The sequence below is a fragment of the Etheostoma cragini genome, chromosome 5, assembly GCF_013103735.1.
Source record: "Etheostoma cragini isolate CJK2018 chromosome 5, CSU_Ecrag_1.0, whole genome shotgun sequence".
Lineage (NCBI taxonomy): Eukaryota > Metazoa > Chordata > Actinopteri > Perciformes > Percidae > Etheostoma > Etheostoma cragini.
In genome coordinates, this window is record NC_048411.1 from 8392617 (window position 1) to 8408829 (window position 16213).

A 16213-nucleotide genomic window follows, 5' to 3' on the forward strand; every position below is an offset into this window, starting at 1 on the left:
AAAAAAAAAAAAAAAAAAAAAAAAAAAAAAGCGTCTTTCTTTTCACATTGTTATTTATGGCATTATGCTCTATTCGATTCAATTAAATAACCTCCTGTGGGACAATTAGGAGGCATGAAGATGTGACATACACAAATCTATGATTGTTTATACACTAAGCAGAAACTAGTGGGATAGACTTTGAATCAACATTCTGATGAGAGCAGCACGTTTTTATTGTCTCACTGATCCTTTTGTTTAGGATACTTTAACACACAGCACATTAGAGCAGCACATGGAGGACAGTTCACAGACAAGATACAAATACAAATAGAGAGAATGTTATTCTTGTCCTAATATGCTATATATTAACGTCTTGGGCAAAAACAGGTCATTCTATGTAAAACAGACCCCCTAGGGCCAATTACACATCAAATGCCATTGTCAATATTTTAAATTTTGTTGTATTTATTTATTTATTTTTTAAAAGATTATTTTTTGGGCATTTTAGGCCTTTAATGGATAGGACAGTTGAAGATGTGAAAGGGGAGAGAGAGGGGGAGTGACATGCAGCAAAGGGCCCCAGGCTGGATTCGAACCCGGGCCGGCTGCGTCGAGGAGTAAACCTCTGTATATGGGCACCCGCTCTACCAACTGAGCTATCTGGGTGCCCAATATTTAAAATTTCTTTTGTCAATAACAGCACAAACTGCATTTTGTGTAAGTTTTTTTTTTTAGATAATATGGTTTCAGATATTTTAGGACTAATTTTTTAGGACATTTGTCTATACTCACCCAGGGCAGGTAGTAACCTCTGTAAAGTATTCTTGTTCCTCAGTTTGGCAATGTGGAGGACGTAGTAGAGTCCCATTTCACAGGCCACTCTGTTCTCCTGCAGATACCTGAGGGAGAGCAACAAAGACTATAAAAAGCTAAACACTTAGCTTGCACTGAGGCATTTTGCACAATTCACATCAGAAATTTCAGAGATGGAAAAACTTAATGCATGAAACAGTTCATGGCAAATAGTGCCTTGAAATTTCAGTTTGTGGCAGTTTTTATTCCAGAGATTTTTGAAAGCTGCAAATCTCACTGTGTTTGGGCTGTCTCACAGTCATGCTACGATCCAAATACGTAGTCTCAGCATGTTCTCATTAGTCTTCGTATATCACCGACGGTTCATTTACTGCCAGATGTCCCCCACTTTCTGTTTTCTTTGAGTTAACTTTTAATTCATGTTGCATCAAGCAACATTAACCGGAACCTCTGGGCAACCTTGCAGGCTGAAAATGGCATTTTTATGGAATATTTGGACCGTGTGGGCCTGCTTGGTCCATTCGGGGAATGATTGTTAAGATTTACAAAGAATATCTCTCTAACTGTTATATCTTTCACTTGGATGTAAATGGGGTGTCAGAGTCCATAGGGAGTTGACCCCCCCCCACTCTGTCATCTCTCCATTTAGTGCATGTTTAGGTACTGAGCATGTGTGTGTAATTCAGGCCAGTGTGTAATAACAACAGAGTGTAAAATGTTACTTTATTATTATTATTATTACCATTATAAAAATACAGCTGAATAAGGCTGCAAAGCAACACACTGATTATTTTAAAGGGGGGTGATTTTTTCTATACCCACTGTATATTATTTCCTCCTGTGTTAAGGAAGAACATTTATCTATTTACAATAGCTTATTCATTTACAAAGAAAATTGGTGTCCAAAAGGTTGGATTTTCTAAATATTTTGAATTAAGGCATTAAGATCAATTTCCAAAAGAAGTTTTTTTATTCATTTTTAATCAACTTTAGCCTGGGTGTGTAAACTTTCTTAAGCCACTGTATAGCAATTGTAAGTCGCTTTGGACAAAAGCGAGTCGCTTGTGGGTATTCTGAATAATTGTGAATGGCAGAATCAACGCTTACAAGAATACTTTGATTCGTTGGTCGAAGTAATTACACATGAATGAGCACATATTTTTGAAAGAACAAAGTTTTTTTAGTTTTTTTTTTTACTAAGAATCAACTCAAAACATTACACAATGGAGCTTTAACAGTGGATGGAGCAGCACAGTTGTGTAACAGAGTTAAAAAGGTATTTTAATAATTTTAATTGCCAATATATATTTAATTTAATTTTAAAAAACAAGTTAAGGTTTTATTTGATATTTGTGAATTTTGCAATCCATTTATCACATCGGTATTGTTTCCTGCAGAGATGTTGTTACTGCATTGCGCCTCTTTTGTACCTCCTTTGTTGACGTAGGTTCCGGTTTCCCCTAACAATAACGTCTTGTATTGCTGAGGTAGGTTGTGTGTAAAATGCTGCTGCGCTATTTTATTGTTTTCTTTGAAGATTGTGTTGTGTCCCTTCAACATTTAACTTCGCAAAGTTAATACCATGTTAACTGCTTTGTGCCATTTTTATGGTTTAATGTAACTTGCAATGACGCATTGTCTAACTTTCTTTTCGCGCCGTTTTCGCGCGCTTGTATAATGTAAATAACACAGGAACATTATGAGTGTGTGAATTCTGTTGTGTGATGTTTAGGTGCAGATGCTGTTAACATTGGAAACAGACAAATGATCTGATGTTATCTTCTGCAGGTGTGTGTCTCTTTGTTGGATGTATAATATGTTATTACTGTGTTACTTTGTTCATTGAAGTTGTCAGAGTGTGGAGCGTTGCTTCTCATATAAACTGTTATAGCTCAGATTGGGTTTTCCCCTCACAATAACGTCTTGTATTGCTGAGGTGAAGACGCTGTTACCATTGGAAACAGACCCCTGATATGATGTTATCTTCTGCAGAAAAATAAATTCCAGGAAAAACGTCAAGTGAAGTGGTCATCTCTCATTCCCTGTCCACATCCGTCACAGTTGCCCAGTGGAATCCAACCCCTGCTCTCCCTCTGGAGTATGTCCCGACATAGCGCCTTTCAAAGCAAATGGTGCTAATTAAGGAAACCCCTAAACATTTTTTTTAATCATTGGCTATGGCCGTAAAGCATCAAAATTTGGCCCTGTTTTCCTACAGGTTTTTAATAACGGGAAGGGTAAACATTATTAGGTTGGTGCGTTTTTTGATACCCAACCCTAATGACAAATAAACTAATGTAATGAATATATACATTATAGCTAACACAAACATCACTGTTTCTGCTGTAAACTTTAGAGAAGATTACTGCAAAAAGAGTAAGTACAAAACATTGTAAAAACTCTGTTTTTTAGACTTTTGTGTCATCTTAATGAAGCTGATAAAAGCCTTTCCTGCTGACATTGTTGTGATTTCTCCTGACGATACACAAGTGGCCAACATGAGACTAATAAGTCAAGGTTAAGCCTGTTGTTAAGCTGCTAGTCTTGCATTACTAGACCTTCCTCCACAGCGCTGTGAATGCGGGTCTTGCTATTCCATTTCCGACGGCTACGGACCAATTCTGGATATGGAATGTCACAATAACCAATTTTACTGGACGATAAATTGTCCCCAAAAAGATTGCAATAAAGGATAATATTGTCATGCACTCTCTGTCTCTGTTAACAAAAAATGCACTAGAATAAGAAACCAAACACAACCAAAATAATAAATAAAATGGATATAAATAAAATTGCACTTCAAAAAAATATTAGGCTCAGACATAAAGATGGCCAATGAGATAAAGCAGATGCCTCAACAGGCCATATGCAAAAAGCTTTTTAAAAATACGTTCTCCAGCATAAAGCTTTGTTCAAATAAAGCAAAAGTGAATTGCAGTCTATGTCCACTAAGGACGAGAGAGAGAGAGAGAGAGAGAGAGAGAGAGAGAGAGAGAGAGAGAGAGAGCGTGCATTCGTCGAAAAGTCTGCATTCCAACGATAGTAAAGGGCAGCCTCTCTTTAGCAATGAAGTGAACTACACTGCCTATGAGTGCACACCATTTTGCACTGTCCCTTTTTTTTACTTTATTTGTCGCCCCAGTGAAATGGCCCATTAGTTGTAATTTTTTTTCAAAGCTTGGAAAACTGCGCAACGTGATTGTGTTTTAGGTGCATATGGATGTTTGTTGTGTAGTTGTGTTTAAGTTGATACAGTTTTACAACAAATGCGACATACCAGCTTGCTCAGGTTAAGTGGTTCACTCTACCATTTGGTTTGAAGCCGAGGTGCTCCCACACTGCAGCTGTCGCTTTTGGCTTTGAAACCAATTCCATCTTTCGTTTTTTACTCATCCAAATCTCAACTAGCGTTTTCTCCTCACGCGGCTCTTTTGCTGTACTCTGGTACAGAGGTAATGGGGCTGGCTGTACAAGTGACTAAAGAGCTCACCCCTTGTTATGCTAAGGAACCGAGAGTTGTCGTCCAGTCTTTGGTAGAGAGGTAGAGAGCGGTAAAGGTAGGTAGAGAGAGAGAGAGAGAGAGAGAGAGAGAGAGAGAGAGAGAGAGAGAGAGAGAGAGAGAGAGAGAGAGAGAGAGAGAGAGAGAGAGAGAGAGAGAGAGAGAGAGAGAGAGAGAGAGAGGGAGAGAGAGAGACTGGGAAAACAAACAAGCATGCAAATGGAAATTATCGCGGCAGGAAAAATGACCTCAATTTTATTTAACATGTGATTAATTTATTTATTTATTGACTATGGTGACAGACCTACGTGGAAATAGACTATGACCTTGCTGACCCACTCTTTTCTCCCCCTGACCCAGGCCCTAGCAAAGGTAACTCTGAAACCCTTTCATCATACACTGCATCACCCTCTGTCCTCCTGCTGTGCTTTACCTGTTGAAGGCATCTGGCAGGGTAGTGGGGTATGACAACGAACTCTTCTCCTCACTGGGAAGCTTCTGTTCTACATTTAAGGTGTGATCATCCACAACCACTGACATCATGGCAGGCAGAAAGCGGGTCACCACTTCCAGATCCTGAGAGGAGACAAACAGGAAAGACAAAGTGACATCAACATCTTACAGTCAAAACAAAAGATACAAAAGGATTTTTTGTTTGCAGTGACTTGATGTGATTCTATGAACCGATGCCCAGATACACCGAGGCGCATCCTGTATGTACCAAACGAGGCTCTTTGAAGACCTGGCTGTCAATCATGTCCCATGCCCCTTGACCAAGTGACAGCATCCTCAGCAGCAGCATCAAGTCTGGACTGTCCTGTTCACAAACACAGATACAACAACTTGAAACTTAGTCATAATATTATACAGTTAAAAAATGGATTCAAGAAAACAATACTTGACTAATACAGAAAGGAGGAGACCTTAATATATAGAAATTGAAATGTAATGTAAGTGTATAGATGTAGTGACCTACAATTGTCTATGCTGTATAGCATATCTATTTGAGTTCTTCTGTAATAATATGATATTGTTAAGTAGCGGTAGCCTTATACTTATGCTTGGTCCTTCTTAAACCTATTCTTTTTTTTGTTTTTTGGTAAAATTGGATTAATGTGAAAATGTTGTCTTTATTTGGATCTTTTGTTTGATTGTTCGGGATAAAAAATGAAATACTATCAAAAAGGGTGTGTGTGTGTGTGTGTGTGTGAGTGTGTGTGTGTGTGTGTGTGTGTGTGTGTGTGAATCTTTATAGTGAAAACACATTTAACTAAGGTGGAGAATCACACATTGGAATTGCCTTGGTGTTATACCAACAATAATAATACAAGAGAGTCTTTTATGGCGTATTTCCATTACATGGTACCTGCTCGACTCGCCTAATTTGTTTTTCCATTACGAATATAGTCCCTGGTACCTGCTAACAGGCCACCTATTCCAATTTGCCAATTTCTTTAAAAGTGCAGCCAGCTGTGTTTTTTTTTTTGCTGCCTCCAGCTTCTTTTGAAACTAAATGTGTCTTCTGGCTGTGCCGACCAGCCACGCTCGCCTCATGCATGTGACGGTACTGAATCTGCAACGGAAAAAGGAGGACGGGGCACCATGGCCGAGTCGAGCCGATCCTAGCAGTGGGTAAGCGCCATTAGACTTAGCATACACTATTTAAACAATAGCAATAGAAATGTGCAAATAGAAAGTAAATATTTGCATTAAAAATGTCTGATGAATGATGGCCCACACAGACTGTCAAGATGACAACATTGCTGTTTTAATGGAAAGCAGCATTAAAGTGTCGTAACTAGATTAGTGGGTGAGATTGTTTTTTGCTAAACAATTTATGAGTTATTGCTGTGTTTTCGTTGGTTTAAATTGTGTAAACTAACATTAAGTTTGATATTAATTTGACAATTTGCAACTGATCATTTAGTAGATTAATCCTGCTCTATCAGATTTTATTTATTGTACAGCTTACTACAAAACCTAAGCTGCTTTTTATTCTTCTGGTTTTAATGTCTTTTTACAAACACTGTAGTCTTTGCTAACGTAGCCCCATAACAGTTACTTAATAGTTGATCAAACTAAAGTTTTTTGCCAAAAAATTTGATAATTGGTGAAGCATTTCCAGGTTCCAGCTTCAGACTTCTGTTTTATATCATCCTTAATTATAGAAGCTTTAGTTTTTACTTTGATCAGACTGTCTGAATCCTTTTAGAGACTAAACAATCCATGCAATAGTGGGCTGGGGGATTAATGAAGACTAGTTTAGCCTGGTTAAAAAATAAAAACTGGTCCTTATTTTTCACTAATGCTTCCACTACCGTGCTTTACAGCGACACTGTTTGACCATTTTGTCCCTATTCATTAAATGAGCCCCGTGGAGTTTTCTTGTAAATTAACACACGTGTGTTCACATTCAGTGTTACACATATACATCCTTGAGATCAAACATGTTGAAAGCATTTCCTTCCTCATAAAACATTTCCAAAGCAGCACATGTGAATCATTAGAAAACCATGACACGATGATTGTGCATGATGTCCCCTGCATCCTCATGCACAGTATACTCACCCTGGGTAAAGCGTCCTGACTCAGCAGCTCTTGCAGGTTCCTCATGATACTCAGGACCAGGGTGTTACAAGCAAACGGGTCACATAGGATCATGGAAAGGTCCCTGGAAAACACAGAAACGCTTCATAGGTTAATTCCTCCATTTATCAGATGACGCACAGCTCTGCTGGTGAACTTAAACCCATCCCCTCATCTGTTACCCGAGGACTTGCTCTTGTCCTTTCTTCACTCCATCTAGGAAACCTTGCAGCTCTCTGGCTCGCTTGCCGTCCACAAACTTCTCACGGATGCAAGCGTCCAAACACCAAGTGAACTGTCACAGCACACAACAGAGACACAAAAGAAAATATAACACAACGCTAAAACACAGGACCTACCAGTCTTGAGCCGGTGTAAACATTTTCAGACCGGTTTGACATCAAACCAAACACCGGACTGGTGTCCCGGATTTTACCACTTGGTTTCCGACTTGTCTCAAGTGGCTCCGGAGTGAGACTGATGAGACAGACCAAATGTTACTACTGACCCATTATGTCTTTTATCCTTGGATACTTATTTGCACTTAAAACAGATTCTGATATTGTTGAACATTTTTGTGTTGCTGTAAAGATGACTTAATACGTTTTTTAATAAGTCTTCATTGTGAAGCAACACTTCCAGTGTTTGCACTGAATGATATTTTACAAAAATACACTAAATGAGAAGGCTGTAGAGAACACTGCGCTACTGCAGACATACAAACTAAGGTTTCAATTACAATATTTTAAATGGGAGATAGAATGCAAAACCAATTTTACTTTGTCATAGTTTGGTAGGTAAATAGGACAAACATACAAGCTAAAAATCCCATTGACACCACTTTCTTCTGCAAATGTCATAATTTGAAACTGTCTGTGAAAACGGGCAGATCTCAATTAAGCCAACCTTTTAAGGCGACAAATTTCCTTTGTGAATGAATAATGTATTGTAAATAAATAGATATTCTTCCTTAACACAGGAGGCATAAGTATACACCCCCTTTGTTAGATTCCCATAGAGGCAGGCACATTATTTTTAAAGGCCAGTTATTTCATGGATCCAGGATAATATGCATCCTGTAAAGTTCCTTTGGCCTTTGGAATTAAAATAACCTCCCATCATCACATACCCTTCACCATACCTAGAGATAGGCGTGGGGAACTTTCCATAAGATCATCTCTTAATCAAATCAAACCAGCTAGTAAGCTTACTGAAAAAAAACATGTTTCGGGCTAGTTCTACAAACAAAGCTGCCTTGTCTATGTATTGTCTCCATAGTGTTACTAAACTGATTCACCATCACGGTTTGTGTCCTAACCTTATGGCAAGGGTCCACAGAGCAGATCTCACTGATGTCCAGGTCGTGAAGAGACATCAACAGCTCGGCTCTCAGTGTGCAATAGTGGACATTTCGCGTTCGCAGGAAGAGTGTTCGTAAAAACTGCAGAACCATGTCGTACAGCTTCACGTTCTTTCCAATCATCTGTGTCAGCTTCAGAACCACCTGCAACAACAACAAAAGGTTGAACAATACCACCACCACCACCATCATGTTTATCAGATATCTAACGTGATGACTGGGCCTCACCTCGCCCTGGCGTCGTGTTTTGGGGGAAGGGCTGAAGAAATTGTGCAGGATGGAGAGGTCGCTGCTAAACAGAGCTGCTTCCTTCTCCACAATGTACTGCTTGAGGAGGGGTGAGACTTCATCCCCAAACAGAGCCTGGTTGTCCTGCCAGATCTGCCGTTTCACCTCTACAGCACACACCTTGTACAACTCCTTGTCAGCCATCACCATCTTCAGTTTCTTCTCTGGCACCTGTAGGAGGGAGCATGTGTTAAAGATTAAAGGCAGGGTGCTCTTTACATTTTGCTATGCCAATTTGAAGATTTTGGATTTTGGTTCGCTTTGTATTACAATGAAATTTGGTACAGACATTCATGGTTTCCAGAAGGTATAGGTATTTGTATTTACTACAGTTAACGACAGGATATAAAACTGTTACGTTGGATTGAGATCTGGACTGTGTGGGCCAAAATGACTTTCTCCCAGTAGCCCAGACATCAGTAGTGATGAAGAGTTTTGAAAGGCTCATGCTCACTAAACTGCAGGTGGAGGTTAGTGGCTCTACCTACCCACTTTATTTTGCCCACTGAAAAGACAGAGGCGTTGATAACGCAGGTATAACGCTGCTGGACAACGTCCACATGCACCTGGAGAAACCAGGGAACTTCTGAAGTGCATTTAATACTGTGAAACCTTATCTCTAGCGCCAAAAGCTCCAGAAATTGGGTGTGAGCATACACCTGACTACAGTGGCTTGAGAAAGTTTACACATCCGGGCAAAAGTTGATTAAAAAGAGGAATAAAAAAACATCTTTAGGAAATTGATCTTAATTCCTTTATTAAAAAAAAATAGGGTTAGGGTTTGGTTACCTGAATGAGGTGAACAAATGTCTCCTCAACAGAATCATAAAGATGAGCGGGAAGATGATTATACAACCCCAGACCACTCGCACAACCATTTTCGACAAACAGGTCATCAGAAAGACTTGACTCATCATATCCGACTGCACCCATAACTTCAACAACCAGTACCATCTCTTACCTTCAGGGACGAGATTCCGATCCCTACCCCTAAGATTCACACGAGCCATGTCCGCATTCCTGCCAGCATCCATCAGACTGATAAAAAAAACAGTGACGAACCCGTACAAAGCTGCTGACTACTTCAGCACAGGCTCACTAACTATGGGCGGACCTTTAAAGTTGATCAACTATTGTAATTTTTGTAAAGCTTGCCCTTGCTGGAACTGACAACCAATAAAGGCCAATTTTTGGCATCTTTGTTAAATGAGCGATGTGAGTACACACATAGGTACGTAGAGCTATGGACCCTATGCCGTAGCCGGACATGCATCTCTCAAAAATGTAACCAAATGTTGCGCCAACCAAGTCGCTTAGCTGTGGCTTGGTAGCGCTGCATTTCCCCCTGCTCATTTCCTGGTTCTCCTTCACCATAAACAACATGAAATCAAGGAGAGGGTTAAGTTTTCCTGCTACAGATTTCCCACCGTAGTCAGAAAGCTCAGGGGAGACACTTTATCTTTCACTATGACTCTAGAGTTGGTACTTGCTCCAAACTTATCACTGTGACTCTCTCTACCACACACTCCCCACGCAAACACACATGCCAGCCCTACTATTCTCTGAAAGAGATTGACGTACACACTGATACCAAGAGTATAACCTTCAGGCCAAGTACGTGGGCTATGGCATGCGTGGAGCCTGCGCAGACGCATTTATCCCAGTTAACTACCTTTTTTTTTCTTCTTCAAGCTGGATCCTATTTTCCTATGTTTTTGTGACTGATGGGAACAACCATCTTTGACATTGGTCCAGTATTAGGTAAGATCGCTGCAGTCAGCAGCAGCAAAACAAGCTACAATGTAAGTTCATAGGGCAATTGTCCAGCTTTTGTTAAACCCAAGACATGTCTGCTCAACTGGACTCCTTGTGGTAATTAGTGAATAGGACACTGGTCACCAAAGCAAGGCAACATCAGACCCTCGTTCCACTCTGTTCCAAAAGAGGATCTGGCTCAATGACCCATTCAGATAAACATCAGATTTGACCTGCATCAAGGTGCGTGAACAGGGTAAAGTATTCTAAACATACTGCACTGTCAGTGACTGTATCAGAGCATTGATCAGATCCAATCAAATCTAATTTTGAGAAATGTAACTTCAGGCCAAGCCTCTAGACTGTATACAATGTTAACATGCTAAAATAAATACTGCACAGACTTGTAATATATTGCTATGTTTAGTCTTAAAATTAAAGATATAGCCTTGAAGACACTTGCCTTGGGTAGATGCTTCAGTACTTGCATTACCACTGGCTGAATTGATGGCATTTTGACAAGGGGAAAGCTCTTTTCCAGCAGCTCTTCAAGCTTCCCATATCTGCAAGTAGATTGAAAGAAAACAAAGTGCAATAGCATCAAAGCTGGTCCCTTCAAAATGTTGATACAATTCCTCAAAGTCCATTCAACCTAAGACACACCTGTCCTCCTCCTTGCCCTCTGCAATGGTGGCGACTCGCTCCATCAGCTTGTCTCGAAGCTCGTCAAATACAGACTGGTGGAACTCCAGCCGAGGCGTTCCATGGAGGTCGAGGAAGGGAAGAGCAGACTGGAGGGTTGGCAGCAGGATGCCATTTTCCATCTGTAGACACAAACGCATCAAAGACTCGTCAGAGATAAGTTCTAGCTGTAGCTACCCGTTCAGAGCCACGTGAATAAATGTTTTTTTGCTTCTTGGCAGTGACTGATAGCAGGTAAAACACAACTTTAGACATTTGCCACTCCAGGGACATCTTTTAGAAACATTTGGCATATAAATGGCCCAAATATATTTAACAGTGATGATATGAATCGGTAATAGCAGCTTAAATAATTATGATACTACTTGCATATGGTAAGTAATATCTGTTAAAGACATTATTTATTTATATTTTGATGTATTTGTAATAACAAAACAGATGAGACGATTATGAAAACAAAAGCGCGATATTACTTACGTTACCTAGAGACACAATACAAATTGGAAAATACTGAGAATATAATTCTCTGGGAAATTTTAACGCTAGTTATAACACATTTATTAGTTCCAAGCTTGTCCATTGAAAAACGTATTCGTTCCATGGAGAATTATGGGTTGTTGTATGTCTTCAGGTGGATCCATACTATCATATTACTTCAAAATAATACTAATGCAACAGGTCGAGTAACGCTTAATTGTATAACGTTAGCCCCCGGTACTTGTGTTCTCCATTTCCTCTTCTGCACGCGACAGTGTATTACATCCACATACGTTACGTTGACTTTATTTCAAGCTAACGTTACAGCATGACTCCTTTGTGGACATGGTTCATTAATTGAAATTTAACGTTACGACATTCCACAGCATGGTTGGGAGAAATATGTCTAGCAAACAATGAAATAAAAAAAACTTCTAACGTGGAGTTACCTGAAACTGATCAATGGCTTTCAGAGGCTCTGTACAGTTGGTGAGTGTTTCTTTAAGATCCTCGCCGTTTGATATCCCGAGCTCAGGCAGCCCCGCGAACATTTTCGTGTTCGCGTTATCATTAATTTCAAGATTTATATTTAAATTAAGTATTCTACCATGTGAATTTGCAGCCAAAAAGATTTTGCTTGCTACACAACACCACTATGCATGAATGCGCTACGGTCTGGCTCTTCGGGCTCTTTGCATTCAAAGCCAACTTCCTGTGAGTGTGTTGCAACTTTGTAAACAGTCCGTCAAAAACACCAGCTATGGAAATGTTCCGTGTCATGAGCCATAGTCCATAGACAGTGAAAGAAATGGACCAGCAACAATCCCAATACTCTGGAACATGGATGTATTAAGTGGTGATGGTCAAATGAAGCTTCGCAAACCACTGTCTTTATTTTCTGAGCTCACTAGATGTCGCTCTCTGCTGAAAGAAAAATGTTAAAGGAATGGCAATTCAGTTTGTTTTCAACTCTTTGCTGAACAGAGAGCGCCATCTAATGAGCTCAGAAGGTAAAGACAGTGGTTTGCAAAGCTTCATTTGACCAAAGTAAGGAGTAAGCCTCTCTCCACAACCTGTAGCTCCTATGGTGCCATTTTGATGCTAACAATCCATCACCTGCTGTTAGCATCCCATTGACTGCCATTCATTTTGACGTCACTTTGACAGCGAATAACTTTACATCTAAAGCATTTAAAGACTATTAGTCCATCGTTTATTTCTACAGAAACATGACAATGTATAAAAGGCTCAGTGGAGGAATTACCGTACAGTACAGGGTAAGCTTGCAGGCAGTTTTAACTTACATTAGCTATTTAGGTTTAATTACTGATGTTAACTAGCATTTTAGTTAGTAATTATTTAGCCTGTGTCTATGTTATCTACTAACATGCCTACGCTCTCCGTCTCTGCAAGATTCAAAATTATTAAGATTTCTCTATGCAACTATGCAACAGCGAGTTGCTTTGTTATGACACAATTGTTAGCTTATTTTTAAACGCTTTTTACGGAGCCATAATGTGAGCTATAAGGTAATGGAGCCTTTTATACATTGTCATGTTTTTTTTTTTTTTTAAATAAACAATTGACAAATACATTTTTTAATCACTTAAGATGTAGTTATTCGTAGTTATTCGCTGTCAAAGGGCGTTTACACACCTGTTGTGTGTTTGCTTTGGTCCGAATCAGTTGGTGAGTTACTAAACTTGGAGCGATTTGCCCTTGGTCGGTTTGGTTTGGTCGTAACTAATTGCGTCATAACAAATCAGGCAAGATTTCCAGCCCTCTTATTGTTCAGATATGTCTGGGGGAAGGAGCAAGACAGTAGGCTAATCAGAATCAGAACCAGAATCAGAATCAGCTTTATTTGCCAGGTATGACAACACATACAAGGAATTTTGCTTTGGATTATACAATGCTCAACATATGCTTACTCATACAAAACAAACAACAATCACAAACAATATAGAAAGGTTGAGACAATAGTGTGATGAAGTGTGCAAAGTGTGCAGGAATAAATTATTTGTCTGAAAAATTATTATTATTTTCTTTATGAAGCATTGCAAAGGATGCTGAAATAGTCAGTATGTTAGTATGTTATGTTAGTATATACGTATTATATTACCATATGAACAGTATGAACAGCTCTGAAATAAGGAATTACAAATAAATAATAAGTGGAACCAGTAAACAAACTGATTAGAGACAGTGTTGCTGGGTTATTGCACAGGAACCGAACCAGTCACTGTGAGTCAGAAGTCAGCTGTTCATCAGAGTGATGGCTTGTGGAAAGAAACTTTCTTCTTGATGAGATGAGAGAATAATGTCTGTGTTGGTCTCCAACTTTAGGTCCTGGGATATATAGTGAATTCCAGTAACCTGAAGGATTCCACAGCAGACACAGTGCTGTTGAGAATGGTGAAGGGGGCAAGAGTGGGATGGCTCTTCCCGGAGTCCACAATCATATCCACAGTTTTGAGTCTTTAGGCCAACTCATTACCATCCAGGATGAGGCAGATGACCGTTATGTCGTCAGCAAACTTCAGGAGTTTAACAGACATGTCTCCTGAGGTGCAGTCATTGGTGTAGAGAGAGAAGAGTAGTGGGGAGAGAATTCATTTCATTAAATTATAAGACATTGTTTTGCAAGAGACTACATCTGCTCTGGTCACCGAGACTTTGCCTGTTTCCAATTTTCTCCAATTGCAGGCTGGTTTGACCACGAAGATACAGTACGAGTGATGGACAATGACCTTGACCGCAGTCTTTTCTGTGATAAACATTGCAAGCTTCTACAGTTTGCTGCTCTGCTGCATGGCATTTTCTAAATTACACACCCGACTATAGGAGACATACTGGAGGAGTATGTGTAGTTGATGTGGTTCAAGTAGGCTACAGATCACATTTTCACCACAAACAAACTGCTCCAGATTTCGATTAAAAGGCGAGACCTGCTTGGAGAGGTGGTCTTGGTACGCTTGTTTGGTCCGTTGTTGGTGCGCACCAGAGTTTGATTGACACATTCTCATCTGCCCAAACGAACCGCACCAGCCGGGCAAACAAACTCTAGTTCGATTCAACCAAGCTAAAGGCTGTTGTTGTAAAAACGCCCAAAGTGGCGCCAAATGAATGGCAGTCAATGAAATGCTAACAGCGGTGAGTGCTTGGTAGCATTGAAATGGCGCCATAGGAGCTTCGCTTTGTGGAGGTTGGCTTACCCCCTTGGCGCCTACTAGTGAATTTTTGTTCTTCTTCTTCTTTTTGTTGTTGTTGTTGTTGTTCTTTTTCTTCTTCTTCTTCTTCCTTCCGTCAGACAAGAAACCTTGTGGCATATTGCAGAGTACTGAATTGTCCCTTCTACTCTAATTTAAAAGAGATACAGCAAAAGTTTTTTTTTCTCACCACTCATCCTTTTCTTTAATCAACCAATCCTATCAATCTAGGCTCTGAGAAGGAAAGCCTCTCTAAACAGTCCATCTCTCCAGTAATTCCTAGAGGTGGAAAGTATTGAAATAGCCAATATTATTATATTATTGTATTTTGCTACATTACATAAAAAAATTTAACTAACCAAAAGGAAGAACAAACATAGTGCCAGGAACCACTACAGAAGCCATCATCAAATGCATTCTGGTATTTACAGCAGAAAAACCCACCCCTCTGTCTGGCTCCCAGAGTGTCTACTCAGAAAAAGTCCTGCCCTGGTCATACAGGCTACTTAGTGTGTGTAGAAGCTAGCTGCTAGTCTGGGCTGTGAGCATTAGTCATATGTATCAGCAGTGTTAATGGTGAAGGGAGAGCTCGGCTTTTTTGGAGAGGATTGTAGCATAAAATGTCATGTGTGACATGTGTTATGTTGCTATTACATGTGAATACATTAGTTAGACGTTTATACATTTGTATAGATTTTTCTTTAATTAAAAACAAAATAGTTTGGGATTCATGACTCCTTGATCTATTTACACTACATTGGATGGATCCTCTCCGGGGAACCATCACCTTATCGTGGTGGAGAGGTTTGTGTGTCCCTATGAACCTGAGGGCTGTGTTGTTTAGAGCTTTGTGCTCCTGGTAGGGTCTCCCATGGCAAAGTTGTCTCAGGTGAGGGGCCAGACAAAGAATGGTTCAAAAACCCCATGAAAGACCGAGGTAGAGAGGGAGTGACCCTGCCCGGAGGAAGCCCGGGGGCCCCCGTCTGGAGCCAGGCCCAGACGGCGGGCTCGTCAGCGAGCGCCTGGTGGCCGGGTTTGCCACGGAGCCCGGTCGGGCACAGCCCGAAAAAGCTACGTGGCACCCCCATCTCCATCCCATGGGCTCACCACCTGTGGGAGGAACCGCTGGGGTCGGGTGCGCAGCCACATGGGTGGCGGCGAAGGTCAGGGGCCATACGGACCAGACCCGGGCGGCAGACGCTGGCTCTGGGGACGTGGAACGTCACCTCTCTGTGGGGGAAGGAGCCGGGACTTGTGCGGGAGGTGGAGCGCTACCAGTTAGATCTGGTGGGGCTTACCTCTACGCACAGTCTCGGTTCTGGAACCATACTCCTGGATAGGGGTTGGACTCTGTCCTACTCCGGAGTTGCCCAGGGTGTGAGGCGCCGGGCGGGTGTGGGGATACTCACAAGTCCCCGGCTGAGCGCCGCTGCGTTGGAGTTTACCCGGGTGGACGAGAGGGTAGCCTCCCTACGCCTGCGGGTGATGGGGGGGAAAACTCTGACTGTTGTTTGTGCTTATGCACCAAACAAGAGTTCGGAG

The 16213-nt window shown here is 40.8% G+C and overlaps 1 protein-coding gene across 1 annotated transcript in view; it reads right to left on the bottom strand.

The window, feature by feature from the left end:
- nelfb (negative elongation factor complex member B) overlaps window positions 1–12013 on the bottom strand; it is a 15596-nt gene extending 3583 nt beyond the window's left edge. The window contains exons 1-10 of the mRNA XM_034871809.1: window positions 11912–12013; window positions 10947–11107; window positions 10747–10846; window positions 8469–8699; window positions 8199–8384; window positions 7063–7175; window positions 6863–6965; window positions 5016–5111; window positions 4728–4870; window positions 775–881 (exon numbers count right to left, since the gene is read on the bottom strand). Of these exons, the coding sequence (XP_034727700.1) occupies window positions 775–881; window positions 4728–4870; window positions 5016–5111; window positions 6863–6965; window positions 7063–7175; window positions 8199–8384; window positions 8469–8699; window positions 10747–10846; window positions 10947–11107; window positions 11912–12013 (1342 nt within the window). The remainder of the gene's footprint in view (window positions 1–774; window positions 882–4727; window positions 4871–5015; window positions 5112–6862; window positions 6966–7062; window positions 7176–8198; window positions 8385–8468; window positions 8700–10746; window positions 10847–10946; window positions 11108–11911) is intronic.
- Window positions 12014–16213: the final 4200 nt, after the last annotated feature.